General features: G+C 43.4%; 1 protein-coding gene across 3 annotated transcripts in view; it reads left to right on the top strand.

Annotated features, from left to right (window-relative positions):
* FAF2 (Fas associated factor family member 2) overlaps window positions 1–13,637 on the top strand; it is a 39,081-nt gene extending 25,444 nt beyond the window's left edge. For all 3 annotated transcript variants that reach the window (XM_016197078.2, XM_016197079.2, XM_087816432.1), the window contains exons 5-11: window positions 1,613–1,751; window positions 3,696–3,781; window positions 3,878–3,969; window positions 6,112–6,289; window positions 7,438–7,609; window positions 8,598–8,741; window positions 12,777–13,637. In XM_016197078.2, coding sequence (XP_016052564.1) covers window positions 1,613–1,751; window positions 3,696–3,781; window positions 3,878–3,969; window positions 6,112–6,289; window positions 7,438–7,609; window positions 8,598–8,741; window positions 12,777–12,959 — 994 coding nt within the window. In that variant the 3' untranslated portion in view covers window positions 12,960–13,637. The remainder of the gene's footprint in view (window positions 1–1,612; window positions 1,752–3,695; window positions 3,782–3,877; window positions 3,970–6,111; window positions 6,290–7,437; window positions 7,610–8,597; window positions 8,742–12,776) is intronic.
* The last annotated feature ends 10,853 nt before the right edge of the window (window positions 13,638–24,490 follow it).

Consider the following 24,490-nt stretch of genomic DNA (forward strand, 5'->3'; position numbering starts at 1 on the left):
CACTGAGCCAAACTGGCTAGGGTGATGTCTCTACTTTTTTTAAAAAAAACTAATTGTCCTAAAGTATGTAGACCATGGGAATATATTGCAGTGAGAAACAAAAGTTAAATTCTTCCTCCATTTATTCATCAAAATGAAACTTAAAGACTAATAAGATAATCCTAAAATTAATTTCAGAGAAAGTTATCAAACATCAATCTTCTAAAGGATTTCTGTCCACATACACAGCTTCTTAATTAAATTTATTGGATGACATTGGTTAATAAGACTATATAAATTTCAAGTGTACGATTCTATAATATATCATCTGTATGTGCATTGTGTGCTCACTACCCAAAGTTTAGTCTCCTTCCATCACCATTTATTTGACCCTACACAGCTTCTTAACATTTGTTTTTAATTTGCTCTGGAATGTTTGTGTCAATCAATTTGATTTGATTACTCAGGAAAAATTCCAAGTGAAATTGTATACACACAGGGAACTTGAGGGGTTAAGGAATTGAAATTGGCTCAAGATTTGGTAAGGAAAGTGTCATAGTTTAGCCACTTTTTCTGTGCTGAAAATTCCTCATATATGTGAATATTGTTTGTTTTCCATGGAAAAATATGCACGGCGTGTGTTACTAATTTTAAGAAAGCTATATCACCCAAGCAACTTGTTTAATGTTATGTAGCACACTGACTTATCAAGCCTTTGCCCCCATTGCCTTCTTTGGAAATCCAAAGAATAAATAAATGGTGCTATGCAAAACGATAAGATGGGCTCTTTGGAAACAGATGTTTAGAAACATTCTTAATCTTAAACAATAGCTGTCAGGTCTCCAAATCTGCCAGTGCACTCTAGATCAATTGAATAGTTCCTCCAATGATGCCATCAACCATAAATCATCAAGCAGAATTTATTTGCCCTTTGAAGAGCAAGTAAATCATGACTGCAAGTTTGGGTTTCAAGTTCCTGTCCATAACTCAAATAGCTTGGGAGTATGCACTAAAAATTCAGAATTCCAAGAGAAAGGCGAGGGAGAGGCAGGTAGGAAAACCAAAAAGAGAGAGAGCTCTGTTCTAGACCAGCACTGTCCAGTAGAACTTTCTGTGATGATGGAAACATTCTATAAGTCCACTGTGGAAGTCACTGATCACATGTGGCTATTGGGCATTTAATGTGACTAGAGTGACTGGGGAACTGAATTTTTTATTGTATTTTATTTAATTAGTTTAAATTTTGATAGCCGTGTTGCTCGTGGCTTCCATATAGATGGTGCCATTCTAGAGAGTTGGGGGGCACAGCTGGACCCATGATCTTTTGGATACTGTGTCTTCTTTCCCAGTTCTTCTAGCTCTAAATTTTTCTGCAAAAGGCACTCAGGATTTGTTTAGACCAATATTGAAATTTATAATCCCTATAGTTCGCATTTTTCTTGAATAGGCAATGGAACAACATTTGCTGCTTTGCAGCTTTTGAGCCAGGCTCTCCTCTCAGGTTTGAGGTCCATTCTCAGACCGTTCACCTCCATTTGCTGACGTGCCTCTGGTACAGGAATCTTTACAAACTGGCCCGCCCACATGCACTACAGTAAGCCGATTCATGTGATATTTATTCCTTCCTCCCCAGGTTTGCTCTTCGTTTTATACGGCCTGACCCTCGCAGCCGGGTCACTGACCCCGTTGGGGACATTGTTTCATTTATGCACTCTTTTGAAGAAAAATATGGGAGGGCACACCCTGTCTTCTACCAGGGAACGTACAGCCAGGTCAGTGCCACAAACCATATAGATGCCAATTTATTGATATGATTCTATCCACAAAGGAAAGGATAGCCCAGCACTGATCATGCCATTCTTTTACCGAGAAACCTTAAATAGCTCTTCACTGCTTACAGAAAAAAAGACCAAACGTTTTAGCTGGGCCCTCCTTGATCTAATCCTAACCTCCTTTTGAGGTCTTTCCTGCATAACTTGTTTCCCCAATACCCTAGGTTCCAACTAAACCGTTTCCTGAACAAAGTCTGTACTTTCCCACCTTTGTGCCTTTGCTTTTGCTGTTCCCTCCATCTGCAATGCTTTCCTCACATTTTTTTTGCTAATTAGAATCTTGCCCATCCTTCAACCAGCTCATGTCATTCCCGTCTTACTCCCTTTCCTGATTGTTGTGTCCTACCCTGGCCTACCTTGCAGTTTAAAGTAGTGCTTTCATAGTGTTGTGGGATTTCTTTTGGTGCTTTTATATATGTGTGTGTGTATATATATATATATATACACACATATACATATATGTGTGTGTGTGTGTGTGTATATATATATATATGTATATATATACACACACTATTGATTTCAGAGAGAGGAAGCGAGAGAGAGAGAGAGAGAGAGAGAAACATCAATGATGAGAGAGTCATTGATGGGCTGCCTCCTGCACCCCACCCCCCCCACTGGGGATTGAGCCCGCAACCCGAGCATGTGCCCTGACCAGGAATCAAACCGCGATCTCCTGGATTCTAGGTTGACGCTCAGCCACTGAGCCACGCCTGGCCGGGCTTGTAGTGTTGTTTTTAATCTTACAGTAATTTCACATTTTCTCTATATTTTAGTTGTTTGTGTCTGTGTCTTCTCTCCTGTATCAGATGATAAGACCTTGAAGGCAAAGCCTGAAGTCATCTTTGATCCCTCACAGAACTGAATAAGGGCATAGACCATAGACTCAAGGCAGCACAGCTCATTAGCCCAAGCCACACCGACCTTTGACTTATTACCTCAGGGTGAAAATGAAGCGTTCTATGGGTATTAAGCATATCTCTAGTTTGCCAGAGAAAAATGTAGAAATGACATTGTGGGCATAGGCCAAAGGGTGTTGTATTCTGTAGCCTCTAGGATTTCTAAATCTGGAGAAAAAGAAAAACGCTTTCTCTTGCTTCCTGCTTTGATTCTAGCACATCTGCTTTTTCTCATAGTCTCCCTCACTGGCTGCTCCCACCCTACCTGACAAGCATTAAGCACCTATTGTATGCTAGTCATTGTGCTCAGTGCTAGAGATACTGGGTGAGATAGGCACCTCTCATACACTCTTTGCTGTGATCCTGAGGGTAGACCACCATTGGTCATTCGGGAAATCTTGATTGAATTGTAATGGGCTCAGGATTATGCAAATGCAGAAGCACACACTGTAATCTTGTACACTAGCCTTGTCTTTGAAGATCTTTAAATCCCATGCTCTTTAGAATACCTTTGGGTCCCACTGTCCCTCAGTCCTGCTTGATATATGGCCTGAGATCACCTTCACAGTGTTTTTTTATTTACAAGGAAGTCGGAGCTATAAAGTGGCAAAATTCCCACCTCCCTTTTCACATGGTCAGACATTTCTGTGTTTATCTTCCTTTAGACTGGCAGCAGCTGACTTCTGTGATTTGTTGGGGACCTTTATTTTTCAGCCTGTCTACTCTCAGGTGCCTGATACAATTTAAATTCTAACAACACTAAAATGTTTTCATTAAGGCTTGTTAGCATGGACTTTGTATAGGGAGATAAATTCCATGGGTTTGAAGGTAGTACCAGGACTCTTGATTTTTTTTGCTTACTTTTCCCCCTCATTTCTCCTTTTCTCCTTTTGTTCCTAAATGTATCCATTAGGACCCTTAGCCTAATTAAAAGCTCAAATCACAGTCATCATTATCATCATAATTAGTGATCTTCTGTTTCCCACAGGCACTTAATGATGCCAAGCGGGAGCTTCGCTTTCTTTTGGTTTATCTTCATGGAGATGATCACCAGGACTCTGATGAATTCTGTCGGTAAGTGGATTGCTCATTTTCTCTCTTGTTTCTGTCCTTCTCTGCTGAGAGTTTATAGTAAGCAAGGTCTTCCTGTCCTTTTATCCCTTTCCACAGCAACACTCTCTGTGCCCCTGAAGTGATTTCACTAATAAACACTAGGATGCTCTTCTGGGCATGCTCCACAAACAAGCCTGAGGGATACAGAGGTAAGTTGTGTTTCTTTTGCCTCATTGTAATTGTTGGGATGTCTTTGGAATAATCTGGAAAGACTTGCATTTGTTGCATGATGATTCTATGGTAGACACAATGTTAGTTGTTGTTTATACCTTATCTCATTTAACCTTCTCTGCAGTCCTGAGAGATTGGGTTGTATTTCCTCCACTTCATGGTGTAGGAAACAGGCTTAGAGAGTTTAAGCCTGGTCCAAAATCACACAGTTAGCAAGTTTTGGAGCAAGCTCAGGTCTTTCAGACTCTAGTCCATTCTTTTTTTTAATTAAAATTGTCTTTTCATTTACAGGTGACATTTAATATTATATTAGTTTTAGGTGTATAGCATAATGGTTAGACATTTATATAACTTATGGAGTGATCCCCCAATAAATCTAATACCACCTAGCACCCTACATAGTTATTATAATATAATTAATTGACCATATTCCCTATGTTATACTTCACATGCCTGTGACTGTTTTATTACTTGATCCCTTCACCTTTGTTCACCCAGACCCCCAGTCTAGCCCATTCTTTATAGTTAACCATTGCCAGAGCCTGTTTTATTCTTTTTTCTTTTTTTTTTAATATATCTTTATTAATTTCAGAGAGGGGAAAGGAGATGGAGAAAGAGATATAGAAACATCAATGATGAGAATCATTGATTGACTGCAGCCCGTAACCCAGGCATGTGCCCTGACTGGGAATCAAACCCCGATCGCCTGGATCCTAGGTCGATGCTCAACTGCTGAGCCATGTCCAGCCCGGCGCCTGTTTTATTCTTAAAAATGCCCAGTCCTGGCCAGCAGCTTGCCTTTGATCTTTTTTTTTTTTTTTTAAATAATCCTCACCTGAGGATATATATATATTTTTAATTGATTTTAGAGAGAGAGGCAGGGGGAGAGAGAGAAACATTGATGTGAGAAGGAAACATTGATCGGTTGCCTTCTGCAACATGCCCCAACCAGGGACTGAACCCGCAGCCTGGTCTTTGCCCTGACTAGGAATCGAACCCACCACTTCTGCTCTACAGGATGACGCTCCAGTCAGCTGAGCCACATCGGTCAGGGCTTGCCTTTAATCTTAATGGGCTTCTTACTGAAGAGCTTATTCTCATCAATAGTAATTTTAATACAGCTGCTTATACAGTGAATTAGTTATTTGAGTACCTTGAGTGCTGATAGGGATACAGAAAGTTCAGCTCTTTGCTTATAATAACTCTTAAAGTGTTTTTAGAAGTCACTATGAGATACAAAGGCTTCCAGTGAAGAAAAATATAGTTACTTTGCAGCTACTCTTTTCAGCAACTTTTGAGTGAATACCAGCATACCGGCCACTGTGCTAGATCCTGAGAGCCAAAGATATAACACATGTTTTGCCTCCCTCCTGGAATCTGAGTTTTTACTCCTAACTGGTTTTAAACATCTCTAAGTTCCTTCAGCATGCATTTGCCATTCTAATACAGCTTTGGGGTGGTGGATGGTGGATAGATGGAGACTAAGGATATTTTTATAGAAACTTATAAAATCACTTCTTTCAAACTGTAAGGAAATCGTAGGTACAACTTGTGGTAAAAATCTTGGTCATTTAGAAGACCAGCTTTCTAAACTCCTTTGAAACAGAAAAGCTAGCTCTTTTTTACAGAGTGAAAAGACATGGTGAAAGGAAGGGATTGGATAAGAGCAAGAGAAGACAAAAGATGTGGAGATCACCACCAGCAGTTTAAGGCCAAGACTTGCAGCCTTGTTCCCTTTAGGCTTGACCTCTGTCACAGGGAAAAATTATGCTAAGCAGTAGCCAGAGTTTTATAAGTCCTTTGTTGCCCATCAAATAGACATTGTCCTTGAACTCCACAACCTTCCCTGGCATTATCATGACAACCACACCCCCACCAGAAAAGCCTCTCCTATGCTAATATAATTACCTGGGAACAGGGACACAAATATATAGGAACAACTACCACCAAAAAAACGATTAAGAAACTAAGAAGGAAAAGAGGCAGAGAATAAATGATGCCTCCCTTTGTTCCCAGCTGGGATTAAAGTAGTTCTCTCTCGCTGGTTGTGGAAAGTCTAAGAGTTTATCTGTTTTATCCCAAAGTCCTGCCCTTGATCTCTTGGGTCTTTTTTCTGTCAGTTTCACAGGCTTTACGAGAGAACACCTATCCATTCCTGGCCATGATTATGCTGAAGGATCGGAGGATGACTGTGGTGGGACGGTTAGAAGGCCTCATTCAACCTGATGACCTCATTAATCAGCTGACATTTATCATGGATGCAAACCAGACTTACCTGGTGTCAGAACGCCTAGAAAGGTACAAGAGAGTTCCTCTCTGGAACTGAGAGAGAAACCAGCTGACCTTGGGCTCCACAAATCATGACTTCTCTCTCTCAGGCAACTTTAAAAGCTTTGTCTGTTTAGTGTTAAAATATTTATGTACTTTGACATAACTCTCCATCAGATCATCTGTTCTTAGAGATGTGAATCAAAGTACAAGGCAGGGCTTTGTGCTCAAGAATATATATTATGTCATTTAGAATAGCAGAGCCTTCATATAAAGAGCTTAAATGTAAAAAATGAGAAATGGTTGTAACTCTTTTCTCATTACATAAGTAATGTACATTAGTTGTAGAAATTTTGGAAAACACAGAAAAGCGCAAAGAAGAAATTTATAACTATCCATAATCCTACCACCGCTTTTACCATTCTGGTATATTTTCTTTCGATTATATAGACACACACACACACTCCTATGTACAAACAATTTTTTGGAGAGAAAATAGGAAACACACCAAAAGAATGTTACTGTGTTTTCTCTTTGTTTAGTAGAACTCTGAATGAGATCTTTCTACATTTTTCAAATCTTCTAAGATGTATGTATGTGGATTTTGGTTTTATGAAAGCAACATATACAAAAATATAGTAGCCCAAAGGGTTATTGCCTATAAAATATGCTCTAATGATCATTTTATGACAATCATACTGTGTGTTACTTTTTATTTTATTTTATATTAATATGTTTTTATTGATTTCAGAGAGAGGAACGGAGAGGGAGAGATAGAATGATGAGAGAGAGTTATTGATCACCTGCCTCTTGCATCCCCCTCTCCCCCTGGGGATCGAACTATGACCTCCTGGTTCATGAGTTGACGCTCAACCACTGAGCCACATTAGCTGGGCATACTGTGTTACTTTTGTTAGAATTTGGAAAAAAGTTTAATTTTTAACAATAAAATTAGAAGGTGAGGAGAAAGCTTGCCATTTCTTTTTCTGCCAAATTAAACTGGGAAAAGAGGTCGCTGTTCAGATTCTGCCATACTCTGCTTTGGAATCCTTTATAGTAGTATGAAATAGCCCTCTGCCAAGATTGTCAACCTCTTTATCCCCCAAAATTTCAGTATAGGAAAACCCAGAGCTTGGTGAGATTGCTCTTTTCCTTCTGTGCTTTTGATCTGTCTGCAGGGAAGAACGAAACCAGACCCAGGTGCTGAGGCAACAGCAGGATGAGGCCTATTTGGCCTCTCTCAGGGCTGATCAGGAGAAAGAAAGAAAGAAACGTGAGGAGCGTGAGCGCAAACGGCGGAAGGAGGAGGAAGTAAAACAGCAAAAGCTGGCAGAGGAGAGGCGGCGACAGGTAATGAACCTGTCTCTACTGCTGACGACTCCCCAACGGGTGTTTTCATTTTTATTATTTTTATTGATTTTAGAGAGAGAAACATCAATTGGTAGCCTCCCACATGCGCCGTGACCAGGGATTGAACCCACTGCTCAGGTGTGTGCCCTGACTGGGAATTGAACCTTTTGGATATGGGAGGATGCTTCAACCAACTGAGCCACACCAGCCAGGGCAAACTGGTCTTATCTTGAGTGTGAAAGGAAAAATACTAGAAGATTATGGGACTGTAGATGATTTAAATTCTCCCTGCCATTTTTATATTTACTACATTTTCACAAGTATTTTAGAATTTATAAAATTTTAATTACAACAGTGGGCCCTGCCAGTTGCCACTCAGTGGTTGAACGTCTAACCTGTGAACCAGGAGGTCGTAGTTCGATTACCACTCAGAGCACATGCCCGGGTTTCGGGCTTGATCCTCAGTAGGGGGCGTGCAAGAGGCAGCCAATCAATAATTCTCATCATTGATGTTTCTGGCTCTCTCCCTCTCCCTTCCTCTCTCTGAAATCAATAAAAACATATTTAAAAAAACAACAACAGAGAGTAAAAGGCAAAACAGCACTGTTCCATGAAAAGTAAATATAGGTAGTAAACAGTTTACAGTGCTATTTATTCACAGTAATTTTTAAGCGTTCTTAGTAGCAATGTTGGCTCATTTGGCATTTCATTCACAGTCTCGTTTCATTATGTATTACCACTTGCTTAAGCCAGTGTCTTCTAGTCATTCCCTTTATTTCGAACAGTTAAACACCTGAATACAGTCAATAAATAGTATATGTGGTGCAATAGTACTTCAAATTCAGTTATTTCTGACTCTTGCCAACAGGTTTTTCTCATGATATTAGTTACTAATTTTTCTTTGAATGCACAGTGGATCTACATGGTGATTGTATTTCTTGTTTCCCTGTTGGAGCCATAGCTTCACCTTTGCTTTGTGTTTCTACAGAATTTACAGGAGGAAAAGGAAAGGAAGTTGGAGTGCCTGCCCCCTGAGCCTTCCCCTGATGACCCTGAAAGTGTCAAGATCATTTTCAAATTACCCAATGATTCTCGAGTAGAAAGACGATTCCACTTTTCACAGTCTTTAACAGTAAGGACTTTGCTTAAGTTGTGTTTATGTGAATGTAGAGTCTGGCCTGTAGACTTAGAGGCTTTTAAGGAATTGCTAGAGTGTTTTTGGTGTATCTGCTACTCTGATGAACCAGGAGGAAGGGGAGTAGAGAGAGAAGAGGGCCTCAGATGGCCCATCTGTAAAATGGAAATAATAATCTGCCCTTTGATAACTTTAAACTGAAGATATATCAGGCACTGTGCTTGGCACTCTAGGGGTTATATTGATGAGTGAGATGTGGTTCTGGAATTCATGGAGCTTATTGGCCAGTAGGGAATGTAAGACTTAAAGAGCTAATATAGAGTAAAAAGTTATGAGCCATCCTGGTGAGTGAGAAGCAAATAGCTTCCTCATTTTATTTATCTCTCATTTATATATATGGGGAAGGTGCTCACATCTCTAACTTTGGATTTTTAAAATTGGGATAAAATAAGTGAGCTTCACACAGCACCTACCACGTCGGTAGGTGGTTACTAAGTCATATCCTTTCCTTTCTGTATTTCCTAACCATTGGTTTGCATATGGCTTTTAGCTTGCAGCTATGTTCACTGTAACAGTTTCACTGTAGTTTCCCGGAGCTCCTACTCCCCAAACTCTTGTTAGGTATGTAAAAACCTAACCAAAGTTTACTCTCTGGAGAGTTTTACAGGAAAATCTGTTATAATTGTGGAATAGAATAGGCTTGTGGTCAAAGGGAAAGCAACCCATTTATTAATTCTTTATTCCTTAAAGGCTTTTAGATAGGTTTTCAGTAAAAGTTATTTAAAAAACAAACTCCAGACTGAGAAATACTTGGTCATAAGTGGGGACAAGGCTCAGGGATGGGAAAGAAGTGGTAAAGAAGTGTAGTGGCAGTGCTGGCCTTAAATTGAACAGTCATTGAGTTAATAATCTATAGTAGAATAATTGATTGTTTTTAATGTTCCTCCGCCTTTGTGTCGTCTTCCTGTGAGCTCTGACCTTCATAAACAATCTCAAGCAGGAATGAATATTCAGTAAAATAGTCCATTTGCACATAATGCCCAGCTCTTGATAGTGGTAAAATGTTAAAATAACAGAGGATAAACTGTAGAATAATCTCTAGGCCCCATGAATGGGCAGAAAAGTGGCAGCTGACTTTCTCTTAAATGATGCATATATGAGAGAATCCAAATTATATTCAGCCCAGAACTCATTTTGTTATTAATACAAACCAAAAGGTACCTTTTGAGGTGATGTCATCTGTTTCCTGTTGCCCATTGTCAGTGGTAACAAAAAATGCCAGTTTCGTACTAAGGTTGAGAACAGTGGTCCCCCCTTACCTGTGGTTTTAGTTACCCATGATCAGTTGCGGTCTGCAAATATTAAATAGAAAATTCCAGAAGTAAAAAATTCATAAGTTTTAAGTTACACACCATTCTGAGTATCAGCATGATAAAATTTTGCTCTGCCCTACTGAGGACATGAATCATCCTTTTGTCCAGCATAGCATGCTGTGTACGCTCCCTGCCCCATTCTTGGTTGTTAGAAAAAGACCACATTCATATAACTTTTATTACAGTATATTGTTATAATTCTATTTTATTGTTAATCTCTTACTGTGCTTAATGTATAAGTTAAACTTTATCATAGGTGTGTATGTATAGGAAAAACAGCATGTATAGCATGAATAGGGGTTCAGTACCACCCACAGTTTCAGGCATCCACTGGGGGTCTTGGAATGTGTCCCCTGCGGATAACACGACTGCTGTACTGTCAAGCAATGATTGAAAAGAAAACAAAATATTATTTCACCCTTACATAAAACCCATGTTGGATTCATACCAAGAATACTTGGTGCAAGTCTAATTGATGCATTTCAGAAAAGATAAGGTGAGTGAATGTTCATGGAAGTTGCAGAGTCAGAGAAGGGAACCGAAAATGATTGATGTTGCTAGACTAAAATATAAGGAGTTAGCTCTGGCTGGTTTTTCTCAGTGGTTAGAGCATTGGCCCATAGACTGAAGGAAATCGGGTTGGATTCTGGTCAAGGGCATGTACCTTGGTTGCAGGCTCGATCCCTGGCCCCAGTTGGGGCACATATGGGAGGCAACCAATTGATGTGTCTCTCTCATATTGATGTTTGTCTCTCCCTCCCTCCCTTCCACTCTCTCTGAAAAGCAGTGGAAAAAATATCAAGTGATGATTTAAAAAAAAAGTTAAAATTATGAATGAGTTAGATAAGAGGACCATGGATTCACTCCTTAAATTCTGGAATTATGGCCCTTTAAGTGCTCTAAGGAGGTAAATTTAAGACAAATGAAGAAAGATTTCACACAGAGGGGAATAAACTTAGGTAGAACAAAATATAGAAATCAATTCCCTCAAAAAGTAAGGATAATTTGAATGGTGTGCTCCTGACCTTTGGGATTGACCTGAAAGAGGGTAGCAATGCCATCATAGCATGTCCCTTAGGGTTTTTGTTAGACATAGAATGCTAGATGAAGAGGGCCATAGAGTAGATCCAGTGTGCCTGTTCTTAGTGTGTGGCATTAAGAAACAAAAACATAGAGATAGAAATCGCACATTTTAAGTTTTCGCAGTGTGAGTTTTCCTGATGTTGCCTTATTTCTGGTTATCAGTTTGCCTGTCAGAGCCAGAGCAGGGTGAGAAGGGCATTCCCACAGAAAAAAGGTCTACGTGGAGGGCCTTGCTCAAATTAAGAAGGTTGCCCACATGTGAGGGCAGCCTGGTGCAGAGAAGTCAGAGTCCAAGTGGCCCAGGGTGGGTTGGGGTGTTAAAGCCAGAACCAGGTAAGGAGAGGGGATGAACGCATGGTTTTCGATATATGTGTATAGCAGTCTAGCATATAGATAGATGTAGATGTGTAATATGTACATATATTCTCCAGCTTTTTCCACAGAGAGTGCTTGGAAGCAGCAACCCCCTAATAGCAATGAACATACCTTGCACCTAGAATGTGGCTTTTTGTACCATTTATCATTAAGAAAAACCAGGGATCCTTAGAGAAATGGCTGATTCTAGCTGGGACAGGGAAAACACAAGATGAGCCTGGAACACCTTGTGCTCCACTTATTCAGAGACAGTGGTGACATGTCAGCAAGACACAGAAGCCAACTTAAATGGGCTCCTCCTGGCTCCATCTGGAACAACTTGAACATTAACATAAATAATGATTATAATATTATAACCTACTGAATAAAATAGGAAGCCATGACTCTACAGTAATAAGTAAATAAAAATGTTGAGGAACAGAATGTCTCCATAGTTTCCAAGTACTGCCCCACAAAATACAAATTATAAAGGGGAAAAGAACTTCAGTGGAGAACCTGGCAGGTTATCTAAGTGAATGTCATGGTGTATTTGTAGTTATGTAGGAGAGTGTCCTGTAAGACATACACAAGTATTCTAGGGTGATGGGGTATAGGCTGGCAGCTTCCTCTCAGCTGTTCAAAGAAGAAAAACCTGTTTCCTATACTTCCAGCTTTTCTTTAGCTGATTATTTCTTTTTCTTTTTAATCCTCACTAGAGGATATGTTTTTATTGATTTTAGAGAGAGAGAGGAACAGGGAGAGAGAAGGAAAGAGAGAGAAACATTGATTGGTTGCCTCCCTCCCATATGTGCCCTGGCCAGGGATTGAACCTGCAACCTAGGTATGTGCTCTGACCGGGAATTGAACCCGTAACCTTCTGGTGTACAGGACGATGTGCCAACTGACTGAGCCACCCGGCCAGCGCTGTCATTATTACTGAGTAAAAAAATTTTTAGCTTTATATCTGACAAGTTGTCAAAGATGAAACAGGTGAATCAATTCAGAGTAGAACTAGCATTGGGCTGTGTAAGAAATCTCTTAAAAGAGCTGCCCTACAAATTTGCTCTGTGAGATGGCAAAACCTTGAGTAGAATTCTAACGTAATGTGATTACTTCATGTCTCAGTCATTGTGGGGAGAGCTGAGGGATATCTGATTTCATGGTGGTGCGTGTGCCTCTGCCTTTTTCTAACCGCCCTTCATTTTCTCCATGATCTCTTCAGGTAATCCACGACTTCTTATTCTCCTTGAAAGAAAGCCCTGAAAAGTTTCAGATCGAAGCCAACTTTCCCCGGCGGGTGCTGCCCTGCGTCCCTTCAGAGGAGTGGCCCAACCCCCCCACGCTGCAGGAGGCCGGACTCAGCCACACAGAAGTTCTCTTTGTTCAGGACCTAACAGATGAATGACACTTTTTCTTCCTCTCCCCTCCCTACCCAATTCCTAAAAGAAATGGAAAAAAAACAAAAACCAAAAAAACCCCACAACACAACAAAAAACAAGAGAGAGAAAAATTCACATTATTATTATTATAATACAATATTTTTTTTAAAGACTGCTGCATCCTAAGGAAGGATCAGAAACCATGCTGCCTGCAAGAGTCACCACCTGTGTGCGCGCGAGGTTAGTGATGAACGTTCCAGCCGGCAGCCGCCTTCCCCTGCTGCCTTTGCACCACACGCCCTCCAGCAGAAGGAGGCTCTTCACCTCCAGCCCAGCCATTGACCCAGCGGGGAAGGGGACATTCCCACTAGTTCTCATTCATTCTTGCTTTTATGGAAAATAAAAGTGACAAACCTCCATCAACCAGCTACTGCAGCATCTCCTAAGGACTTGTTTCTCCTGCCTCTGGAGAAGAGAGGGAAGAGAAGGCACAGAGCAGAGATGTTCCTTTAACTTCCCACAATTTATGAATAACTTAAATTTTTTCTGTTGCTTTGTAATGACCAAAGGAATGAGGCTGACATAGGTGTATTTTTTTTTTTTTTTGTAAAGAGCCAATTCTTAAACCCATGACATGATTTCATGCCCTGGGCTCCTTAGCCCACAAGAGTATAATAAAGGTGCCCCAGGCTGGTTTGTGCTTATTTCTGCCATTGCCCCTCAAGTTCCCAGAGAGGTCGTCCTTTTCGGTCCAACTCTTGCTGTCCTTTCTTGTCACCTATGCACCCCACTTGGAGCAGTGGGAGGAAATCTGGGTTTGTAGCCCCTGTGATGTACAAATACACCACGTGTGCAGCGTGACACCTCCGTGTATACTCGCCTGTACATACGACTGCAGCTTTTCCTTGGAGTCTGTACCGGGTGGTTTTTGCGGAGTCTGAACCAAAGGATAGCAGCTCTTCATTCCCCTTCTGACATGTGCATGCTGTTCCTACCCAGCCCTGAGCTTTCCTGAATTGCCAAGCTTGGTGCCTTTCCAAAGGACTGGCAGGGCCTGTGGTGGATCCAGCAGAACCATGTGAGAGCCCTGCCTGTTACAGTGGAGGTGCGTTGGTGGTGCTGGTGGGTTAAGGGTAGAAAGAATAGAGGCCTCAAGGGGAGCCAGACAGCTCTCAGGCTGAGTAAACTCTTAGAAGGCAGATTTCAGTTTCTGATGTGGCCACCGGCTGGAGGCAGTTCTTACCCTCTTCCTCTATTGCTGTGCTGAAGTAATAGGGTTTGTTAACCTCTGGATGTCTCGTCTGTGGTTGAGCTTATGTAATGGGTACATGGGTCAGGACATGTGTTAACAGATGCCAGTGTGAGCTGACAGATATTCCAAAGTGTTCTATGGCTAGACTGGTGCACTCATAACACTGCAACCTACTGAAGTTACTGTAGTTCCTAGCATGCTATGAGACCAAGGGGTTCACGTCAAGATAAAGCATAACTTGCTGGGTTTGTAGTCTCCAAAGGCTTTCTCTGTTGCTTAACTAAAACCTGGGGACTGCTCTTAGGTAGCAGTAACTTGGCTACTATTCTCTGTAGCCTCAGTGGTTGGGGTACACACCCAGGGTCAGGGTGAGGAGCCTCATGGACGTCACCTAATTTTCCAGTGGCCTTGGCACGGGTGTCTAGAACACCACCTCCAGAAAATTTAGTTCTGCTCCTGGCTGCCTAGTATTCCACTTTGTTTCCTGCTGTCCCAAGGCCATATGAGCAGGAAATTGCTGTCCATTGTCAAAATGTACCTGAAGTGAATACCAGGATAAACTGTTCTCCTCTCAACCTGTGTGAAGTCTGTTCCTGCTGACAACTATGCAAAGGGGAACTTTTCCACTTCACTAAGAGCCTCCCTCCCTGATGTTCTCACAGCTGTTTCCCTGGCAGCACGCGGGGCGCTCGGACCTCGGTGAGGCTGGGTATACTATTTTGTCCATACCTCTTTGGGAAGTTGTAAATTTTTTTCCTTAATAATTCAAACTGCATCTTATTCTACAATGTGCACTTTATGCCTCTTGCCTTTTGATAACGTTCAGTGAAGGAGGTCAGATTCCAGAAGATTAAAACGTTTCTGTTTTTGTCGGTACAGTTCTTGGTACAACTTTTGGGACAGCCTATGCCTTTAGGTTTCCAGAGGCTTCTGAAGCACAGGCTCCTTTCCTAGTCCATGTTGAAATAGCCCAGACCCCATTCTTGTCTCCTTGCTGACCCTTGAGCTGCTGCCTAGGTGCCGTCTCCTTTCCTCCCTGAAAGATGCACATTTTGTCAGCGCCAGGACAATCTGTCTTACTTCCAAGGACCTCTGGGAACGTGACGGGACCTGCAAGGGAGCAAATACTGAGAAGTCAGTGATCTGTAAGCATTTGCTCTTGTTTTCAAATCACCTCTGTGTAATGACAGCTGTTGTTTCCAAATGGCAAGTCATCAACTAAGCGAAAACACTTGTTTCAAGTTTCCTTCTGCACTCCCAAGACTGAAGTTATAGGTTCAGCTGCATGACCATGGGAAATGACCAAGAGAAGACACCCAGCTGAAATTGAATTTCTGCAGTCTCGATTGGGAGCCCTTCTATTGTGTGGTTTCTATTTGCTTGCCTCCACTATGTTGTTGGGATAAGAGCTGGCCAGGGGAGAATATTTATCTCTTAAAAAAAAAAAAAAAAAAGGCTAAAAAGAACCTAGGAAATCTTCAACTGAGCAGTTATGAAAATTGCTAATGGTGCCAAGGCCAAGGAAAGAATTTCAGAAAATGACAATGGGAAGGAGTGATAACCCCCAGAATGCAAAATCAAGGGAGTATTTCTGGTGCTTGAACAAGAAGCTCCACTTCACAACTGGTTTTTTTTAGGACTTGTGAGGAACGCAGCAACAGGAAATCCATCCACAAAGGATGCAGTGCCCCAACTTGGACTGCACCTGAATAGTTACGTGTAATTTACTGAAGAAATCTAGTGTACTTTAAATTTTTTTCATAAAAGTTTACATTGTATTGTAGGTTAACATTAAATGTTTTATAACAAAAATTTTCCTAAGTTGTGGGTCTTTCTGTCTAGGAGAGAGGTGGTAGGTATTTTCCTATATACGAAGGAATGGTTGGAAAATCTTTGAGAGGGAACAGGGCATTGCATTGCCAAGAAGCAAGGGACAATCAGAGAAGCAGGGACTTAGAGTAGACCTAGAGTACATTGCGAGGAACAGCAACTATGCAGTGTGGTGTAGGAAGAGCAGACAGATCTGGGTTCAAGTGTGGGCTCTGTCATTTGTCAGCTTTGTGACCTCAGACAAGTTCTTTAGCTTCCCTGAGCTTTAATTTCCATGAAGATAACTCCATCTTCCTCAGCATAGGTTTGTAGATTAAATCAAAGAAGTGTACACGAAGCACCTGTCACAGAGGTGTTCCTTTCTCCATGGGAATGTATTTTGAAGGACTATTTTCTTGCAGTAATAACTGTCAGTTTATTAGGGAGTGTCATTTCTGCCAGAACATGTGTCCTTACAAAGGAGTGACTAGAGAAGAGTCACTCTTGATCTAAAATTCTGGACTAATGGAACTCCCCTCCTAAGGCATTTTTGCATGTATTTTCATTTCTGAGAGGAAATTTAAGCCCCAGTTCTTTGCCTTTTCTCTTATTGCCTTTCCTCTTCCCCATTATCCTGTGCAAAGAACTCATTCCTCTGAATCCCAGATTCTTTGCACAGGACAATGGAAGAAGGCATTCCTATGAGTCACCTTCAGGGTCTTCCCTGTTGCTTATCCAAAGATGTGAGGCCTTCATTTAAAAAAAAACATTTTTTTAAGAGTACAGAGCTCTGGTGGTCTTTTTATTTTTTATTAAATCCTCACCCAAGGATATTTTTTCCATTGCTTTTTCAGAGAGTGTGGGAGGGAGAGACACACACACATAGATTGGTTGCCTCTGCACGCGCCCCAACTGGGGCTGGGGATTAAGCCTGCAACCAAGATACGTGCCCTTGGCTGAAATCGAACCCGTGACCCTTCAGTCTGCAAGTGGATGCTCTAACCACTGAGCCAAACCAGCTTGGGCAAGGCCTTCATGTATTAATGTACATCTTAAATGTAAACTAGAATGTCTTCTACTCAGTCTCAAAAGTCTGCAAGAGTTTATTCCTCTTAGGTTAGAATCCACTAAGAATGATCACTTCACAATTGATTGTAAAGCTTACATATAAAAATTTGGCTGAGTTAACAGAGCCCAGGAAGACTCAAACCCTAATTCCAGATACACGTGGTCCCAAGTCCTGCCTGTGGCCATGATTTTAGCCAAGTGACCTCAACTCAAGGCTTCAGTGTTATCTTTAAAGCAGGGCTGATTTGTAGCATTGCTGTTGATCAGTGAACTGCTGTAGAGGGCCTGGCACGCAGTAGGTGTTAGGTAAATAATACCTGTTGCTGTTTCAAATCAGTTTGTAGTTTGGCCACTGCTGATGGGCTACCCTAGATGTGGTTAACTGGAGGAGAGAGGAAGGGGGTTGAAGCTTGGATTAGGAACAGATTATGCTGGATACTTCTTAACATGCCTCTGGTGTTGTAGTTGGAATTCCTTGGGTGCTTTTACCCTGATGGAGCCTTGAGTCCCCAGAATCCCTTCCTCAGCTGTGAGCTCAGCTAACAGTGCTAGGCCTCGCCCACCTCCCACAGCCCTGCCCTCTCCTGTCCACCCCCCTTGCTAACTCTCAGAATGGTGTTTAGAACTCACAGGTTTCTCCTCTTAAACTGAAACATGGTTTTCCCCTAGACACCACTTCAAAAAACCCTTGAGCAGGTGCCACTTATTTTCCCACTAGTCTTGGTGCCAGGTGGCAAGACCTGCATTTCTCTTCTGCCACCTTGATGCACTGTCGTCCTGAAGCATATGCCATCTGCTGGGACTACCCCGATCTGGTTGCTACCGGCCATTCCCCAGAGGTTGGCAGCTGACAGCCCCAGCCTAGGTGACTCACATCTCCATGTGTGGGTTCCCTAAACTGCTCCTGCTGTGACTGGCAGCTGAGTATGGTGGGAAGAGGCTTTGGAGTCAAATCTGGCTTTGAAACTGCCCTGCTGCTTGCTGCCTGATGAGGGCAAGTTCCATCATATGTAAACACCATGGCACTAAATCGCTGCAAGGCTCAGGTGCCCTTAAATGGGCTGGTATCTGTGAAGTGCCTGGCAGTGGCTAGATGGATACTGAGTAAATGTTTGCTCCCTTCCCTTCTGTCCCTCCCAGCAGGCCATGCTTTGAGCGTGGCCTTCACTTGGAACTGCTTCAACCACAGGACCTCAGAACCAACCCTGTGCTGACCACAGCCTTGATTGTTCCAGCTCCACTGCCCCTTCTCTGCCTTCAAAGCTTTTCTGTCCCTCCTCGCTCATCTCAGTTCTCTCTACCGGAGTTGTCTTGGCTTCACGCCCCACTCCACTACAAGCGAGTATTCAGTCCCAATTCCTAAAGGCAACTCAGCTGGTAAGCTGCAGACTCCTAGCATCTATCACAGCGAAATGAGCCCTGGGTTGGTGCCCACACCTTTGATCCAGCTCTAGGGAACTCCCTGGGTGCTTCTGCTGCATGGGCGCTGCTCCGCTGTGTTCCCCTTTCTCAGGTATGAGCTACTGGCATCCTTTTTACTCCAAGCTGGTTACCACAACGGCCTGCTTCCTAAGAAAACAGGTCTGGTCACAGAACTTCCTTTTTCACCTCAACAAAGTTCTGTGATGTCACCTGCTTGCTCTTTATCTTGTGGGTGTATTTTCTTTTGAAACAAATCATTTACACACAGTAAAATGTCCAGATCTTAAATCTACAGCTTGTTAAGTTTTACCTATGTGTACCCCAAAACCAAGATGCAGAATACTTCATTACCCCAGAAATTCCCTCAGAAAGCCACTATTCTCACTTTAACCATAGAAGTTTTGCCTGTTCTTAAACTTCATATAAATGGACTTATGTATGTACATGATTTTATACTGTTTTCATGATTCAAATATTTTCCTATTCATAAGAGGAAAATTTAGGAAATGAGAAGAAACAAAAAAATTTGTAATACCACACTGCCAAGAGATGTCCATCGTTAATATTCTTCCCAGAGTTTTTGTTGCATATAAAACTTCATATTATAAATACTGTATTATCTCTATTGGGCACATTTCTGTTATATCTTTTTGATGGCTATGCAGCATTTCACTGAGTGGATGTACCATTAACTGATAAAAATCCTCTGTGACATTTAGGTTTAAAATTTTTCTTTTCTTTTCTATATAGCAGGTTGATAACCTTGCAGTTAAATGTGCATGTCCATGCTTATTTTTTCAGGAAAAAAAAAAATCTTAGATGTGAAATTACTGAGTTGAAATTGGAATGGAATTTTTTCCTTTTTTATATTTGTTTTTATCTCCAAATTGAAGTATAGAAAATTATACTCCTAGCAGCAGTGCCCAGTCTCCCATCTATGTCACCATCACCAAAACCTTTACCAACAACGATCATCCCCTTATGAATTGCTTGGATCACTTTACCGTCCACCTAAAAAGGTTTGGCATTTCCTCCCTTACAAAACCTTAACCTTGCTGTACCCACAGGTCACCGCCCCGCCTCTTCCCTGACAAGGTAGTTTGCACAACCAGCTTCCACTTCCTTCTAATTTCATCTCCACTGACCTCTCATCACTCACCTGTGGCCTAATTACCATTTCCTTGGCCTCTTGCAAGATCTTCCTAAATGTAGTCCCCAGCTGGTGCCTGACACAGAGTAAGTGTCCCCCTGTTTCTGTTCCCACAGGTTGGGGGTCAGATTATGTGAACTAGCTAAAGAAATTTACACTTTAGCCCGGCCGGCTAAAGTGGTTAAAGCGTCGACGTAGGATCCAGGCGATCGGGGTTCGATTCCCGGTCAGGGCACATGCCCGGGTTGCGGGCTGCAGCCGATCAATGACTCTCTCATCATTGATGTTTCTGTCTCTCTCTCTCCCTCTCCCTTCCTCTCTCTGAAATCAATACAGATATATTTAAAAAAAAAAAAATTTACACTTTATCCTGAGGGTCATTGAGGAGCTCTAAGCAGGGGAGACACGTCAGATTGGGTTTCTGAAAGCTGATCCTGGATGGGAGGGGGCAAGACAGCAAGCAAGATTAAGGTGACGTGGTGGGTGGAGTGTTAGATTAGGAGACTCCCAGGATGGAGAGAAGCTAGTGGTGGACATGAGCACTGTTTATAAGGTGCTATGACCAAAACCTGGAGGCTGGCTAGATATGGGCGGGGAAGAAGAAAGAAAGTGGATGATGCCCAGGTTTCAAACAACTGGATTTAGGAACAAAGACAGTCACTGGTGACCCTGATAGGTGCTATTCCAGTGGAGTACAGCGTCTAGGCAGAAGAAGCAAATGGGAGACGTGGGAAGACTGAATATCAGCTCTCACAAGGTCCGTCCGTGAAAGGTATGGGGGCGCGCGGGACAGCCTGGGAGGAGTCAGGACTGAGGACAGGTCCTTATTTGTTTGAGAGTAGGGGAAACTTCATTATGTTTAAATGCTAAAAACAATGAAGGTTAGAGAAAGGTTGAAAATACACAGAGAAAGACGTCACTGGAGTGGTGGGAGGAGCAGACCTTAGGAGGAAGGTAGGACAGAAGTCAGTGCAATTGTAGGTTTGCAGGCAGAAGTTGAGGGCGTCCCCAGGTGATGGCCTGTCAGGCTCAGGAAGGAGAGTGGTGTCAGAGGTCTAAGGAGACTGAGGAAGATTTGAAACAGCTGTTTTAGTAGGAGAGGGGGTAGGAGGTCTGGGCAAATTGAGGGCCCGGGTGAAACAGACCAGAATACGCAGTAGGAGCAGGCACCTCACTTGTTAGCCGCTTGTCACCAGTCTACCGTCCTCGTGGCTGTCAGTTTCTTTCTGAAAAGAGGTCACACATGGGCATTCAGAAGTTCTCAGTGCTCCTTTGTCCAGTGCCCCAGCCTAGCAGCCAGGGCCCTCAGCTCTGGGGCCCTCAGGAACGTCATAGCTTCATTTGTCTCTGTTCCTCCACACGGGCACACTCCTCTGTCACAGATCTCTTGATTGCTCCCTAGACGCACCAGGTACTCGCCCACCTAAAGCCAGACTGAGACAACTGATACTCAAAGAAATGGTTTAAAGGTGTGCTGGCAGTTTTTCAAACTCCTCTGATTGCCAGAGAGGCAAGTACCTAGACGGCATGATTGTAGTCTCCCAGAATTACATACAAGACTCTAGCTTGGCTCTGGCTTCATTATGACCCAGGTACCAGCGAGCAGAGTAGATTCAATCACTATTGGTAAGGAATACCAATTTGGCCACCTAGAACATGCACACCCCTGGCGTTCTCACACAGCTCTTACCTTTTGGTGCCTTTATCAGAAGGCTTTAGTTGGCAAGCAACAAACAGGAAACCCACTCTAGCTAATTTAAGAGGGGAAAACTGATGTGTTGGAAGAGGGGGTCAGTCTCGGAATTGAAAGCCAGACCTCAGAAAGGGTGGGTCGAGGATGGTTGTGGACAGGGAGTGTCAGGGTTCCCACCTTTGGGGTGGAGGAGCATGACTGGCAAGCAGACTGAGGCTTGTGCTTAGCTCCACCCCATACAATGCACCAGAGCCTTTTTAAAAAAATCGCAGAAAAGTATAAAGAAAAAGTAACCATTATTGACATTCCCACCACCCAAAAAGATTAATATTTTGCATATTTGCTTCCAGATTTTTTTCTCTGGTCACACCTTGGTATAAAAAAAAAAAAAAATCACATAAAATCTTTATACAGTTGCTAAAATAACTCCAGTCGTGCTCAGCACATATGGCTGATTTGTGGCAGAGCTGGGCTCAGTGCCCACCCCTCAGGTGACCTTCGGGGTGTTGAGCTCTCTGCTGTTAGGAGGGCTTTCCCAGCATGCTTTTCCTCAGTTTCTGAGGTCGAAATAACAGCAGAGGCCCATAATTTGTCCCAGCTTGTCAGAACTGCAGGGGCTGGGAAGGGGGGATGCAAGGAGTCCTTGACCTATGAATGAATAATTGGAAATGAGACAGATAACAGTGACCTTCACTATGCTGGACACTGGAAAGAAAGAGAGGGCTGGCCTCTGTAAGGTCACCTGCGCCCTGGGCCTGGGGTCGGCTTCCTGCACCTTTCCCTCCCCAAGCTCACTCATGTGTTCACGTGTCATCTATTCAGAACGCACTCACTGGTGCCTACTGTGCTCTTGCCCTGTTGCTAGGCTCCGGGAGTGTGGTGAACGTGAGGGCCCTCGGTCTGGTGAAGCAGAGGCCTGGGCAGCCGGCAGCACTGATCATACCGGGGAGACGTGGAGAAGAGCCAGCTGCGGGTGCGGAGGGAGCCCAGAGTGGAAGCGAGGGCTGCTCCTGAGGGAGGGGGCTGGTGGGAGTTCACCAACCGGGAGACATGGGCTAGCCTTTGGGAACGGAGCCTGCTTAGCAGGAGGGGAGAAGTTAAAGCACTGGGGGCAATGCAATGTGGTTCAAGGGCAAAAGGGTGCAGGGCACAGGCGAACTTGGGTCTGATCCCAGCTCCGCTGTTTATTGGCTCTGGGATCTGGGGAAAGCCGTGTCCCCTCTCTGAGCCTCAGGCCAGTCCTCAGCAGGAGAAAGGCAGTCACAGCTTTCCAGTCAAAAAAGCAGCAGGACCCTGCGAGGGACAACTCCGCAGCTCGCTGGGCGCTCACAGAATGCCCGCGGTCTTCCAAGCAGAGGGAATAGCGCACAGCACAGGGATTAGAGCCACGAGGCCCTGGGGCGGCTGGAGGGGAGGAGAAGAGGAAGGGGGGCTGATAAGAGCAAGACTAGTTTGGGAAACTGGCGCTTCTCCTGCCACTATCCCCTCCCAAAGGGGAGCCAGAGAAAACCGGGCAGCACAGCATGGAAACCCATTTCTTTCACATCATCAACCTTCCTCTGAAATGACAAAGGAGGTTTATATTTGGGGCTGAAACCAGTCTGGCTTCAGTCTCCCCATCAAGAGGAATTCCACTGGTTTGGCTCAGTGGTTAGAACGTCAGCCCGAGGACTGAAGGGTCCTGGGTTTGATTCTGGCCAAGAGCATGTACCTCGGTTGCAGGTTGGATCCCCAGCCCTGGCTGGGCACATGGATGTGTCTCTCTCACATCCATGTTTCTCTCCCTCCCTTCCACTCTCTCTGAAAGACAATGGGGAAAAAAATATCCTCAGGTGAGGATTTAAAAGAAAGGAATTCCACTGCCTTTTGCGCCCAGGAAGTTGTTGATGGTGTGCGGGGGCAGAGGGATGCCCGAAGGAGGGGGAAGAAGGCCTGTTAGGACTTTTCAAAAGTGGAGTCGCTGACTTGAGGATTGCAGGAGTGGAGAGACTAGAAGGCTATCCTGATTCTCCCATTTCCACCTGAGCCTAGACGGGGGCCTCGCTGAGCCTCAGTTCCTCCAAATAGAAACTGAAGATGCATGCCCTGGCCAGTGTGGCGCAGTGTGGAGCATCTTCCCATGCACAAAATGTCACTGGTTCGACTCCCAGTCCAGGCACATACCAGGATTGTGACTCAATCTCCAGTGGGGAGCATGCAGGAGGCAGCCAATTGATGTTTATCTCTCTCCTTCTTCCTTCCACGCTCTCTAAAATCAATAAAAACATATATTTTTAAAAAGTTCTTTAAAAAAAGAAACTGAAGATACATAAACCTCAACTCAGGGTGCTAAGGAGCAAATGAAACACTGATTTATAAGGCCACCTGGAACCTGGCCTCTGCCCTCTCCAGCTTCACCCTGTGCTCTTGCTCAAACTCATCCTTGCCTCTGGGCCTTTGCACATTCTGTTCTTTCCTTCCAGAATGCTTTTCTCTTGACTAGCTCCTTCTCATCGTCAGTTCTCACTAATCTCAATATCACCTCCTCTGAGAGACCCATCTGCATGTCAGGGTATCCCTGCCCCTGTGTTCTCCTTCATGGCTCTTGCTGTAATTGGAAAGTACTGTTTATTTGTATCTATCTCTTCTTCTGGGATGCCAGCCTCCTCGAGGCAGGAACTTTGCCTCATTCACCAGAGTTTCCCCAGTACCTAGAACAGTGCCTGGTTTGGGTGGAAGCACTTAGCCAGTTTTGTTGAATGAATTTATTTAGCACACAAATGACATGCCAAGCACCCTACCAGACCCTGAGGACCAGTGGCAACTACATAGCTGTACAGAGTGTTTAGGCTGTTACACCCTCTGAGCCCAGAGAACAGCTCAGTTCTGTCAGTATAAAGACTGAGCTTGAAGGACACTAAGGCCAAGTAGTGGTGAGAAACACCCAGTCCTGGAGCTCTACCCTCCTTCCTCCAAGGAAAACTTATGGTGTATACTCTTTGGAAAAATACCTATTATACCACTGACAGTAAAATAAAGACACACCACTTTACTGCCAAATCATTCATTCATTCATTCATTCAAAAAATGGCCACCATGGGCCAGGCTGGCACATGTAGATGCTGGCAGGCAGAGCTTTCTGATAGAAAGGAGGTAACAAGAATGACTTCCTAGCCCTGGTTGG

This window comes from Miniopterus natalensis, chromosome 4 (assembly GCF_054644295.1).
Source record: "Miniopterus natalensis isolate mMinNat1 chromosome 4, mMinNat1.hap1, whole genome shotgun sequence".
In the NCBI taxonomy this organism is placed as follows: Eukaryota; Metazoa; Chordata; class Mammalia; order Chiroptera; family Miniopteridae; genus Miniopterus; species Miniopterus natalensis.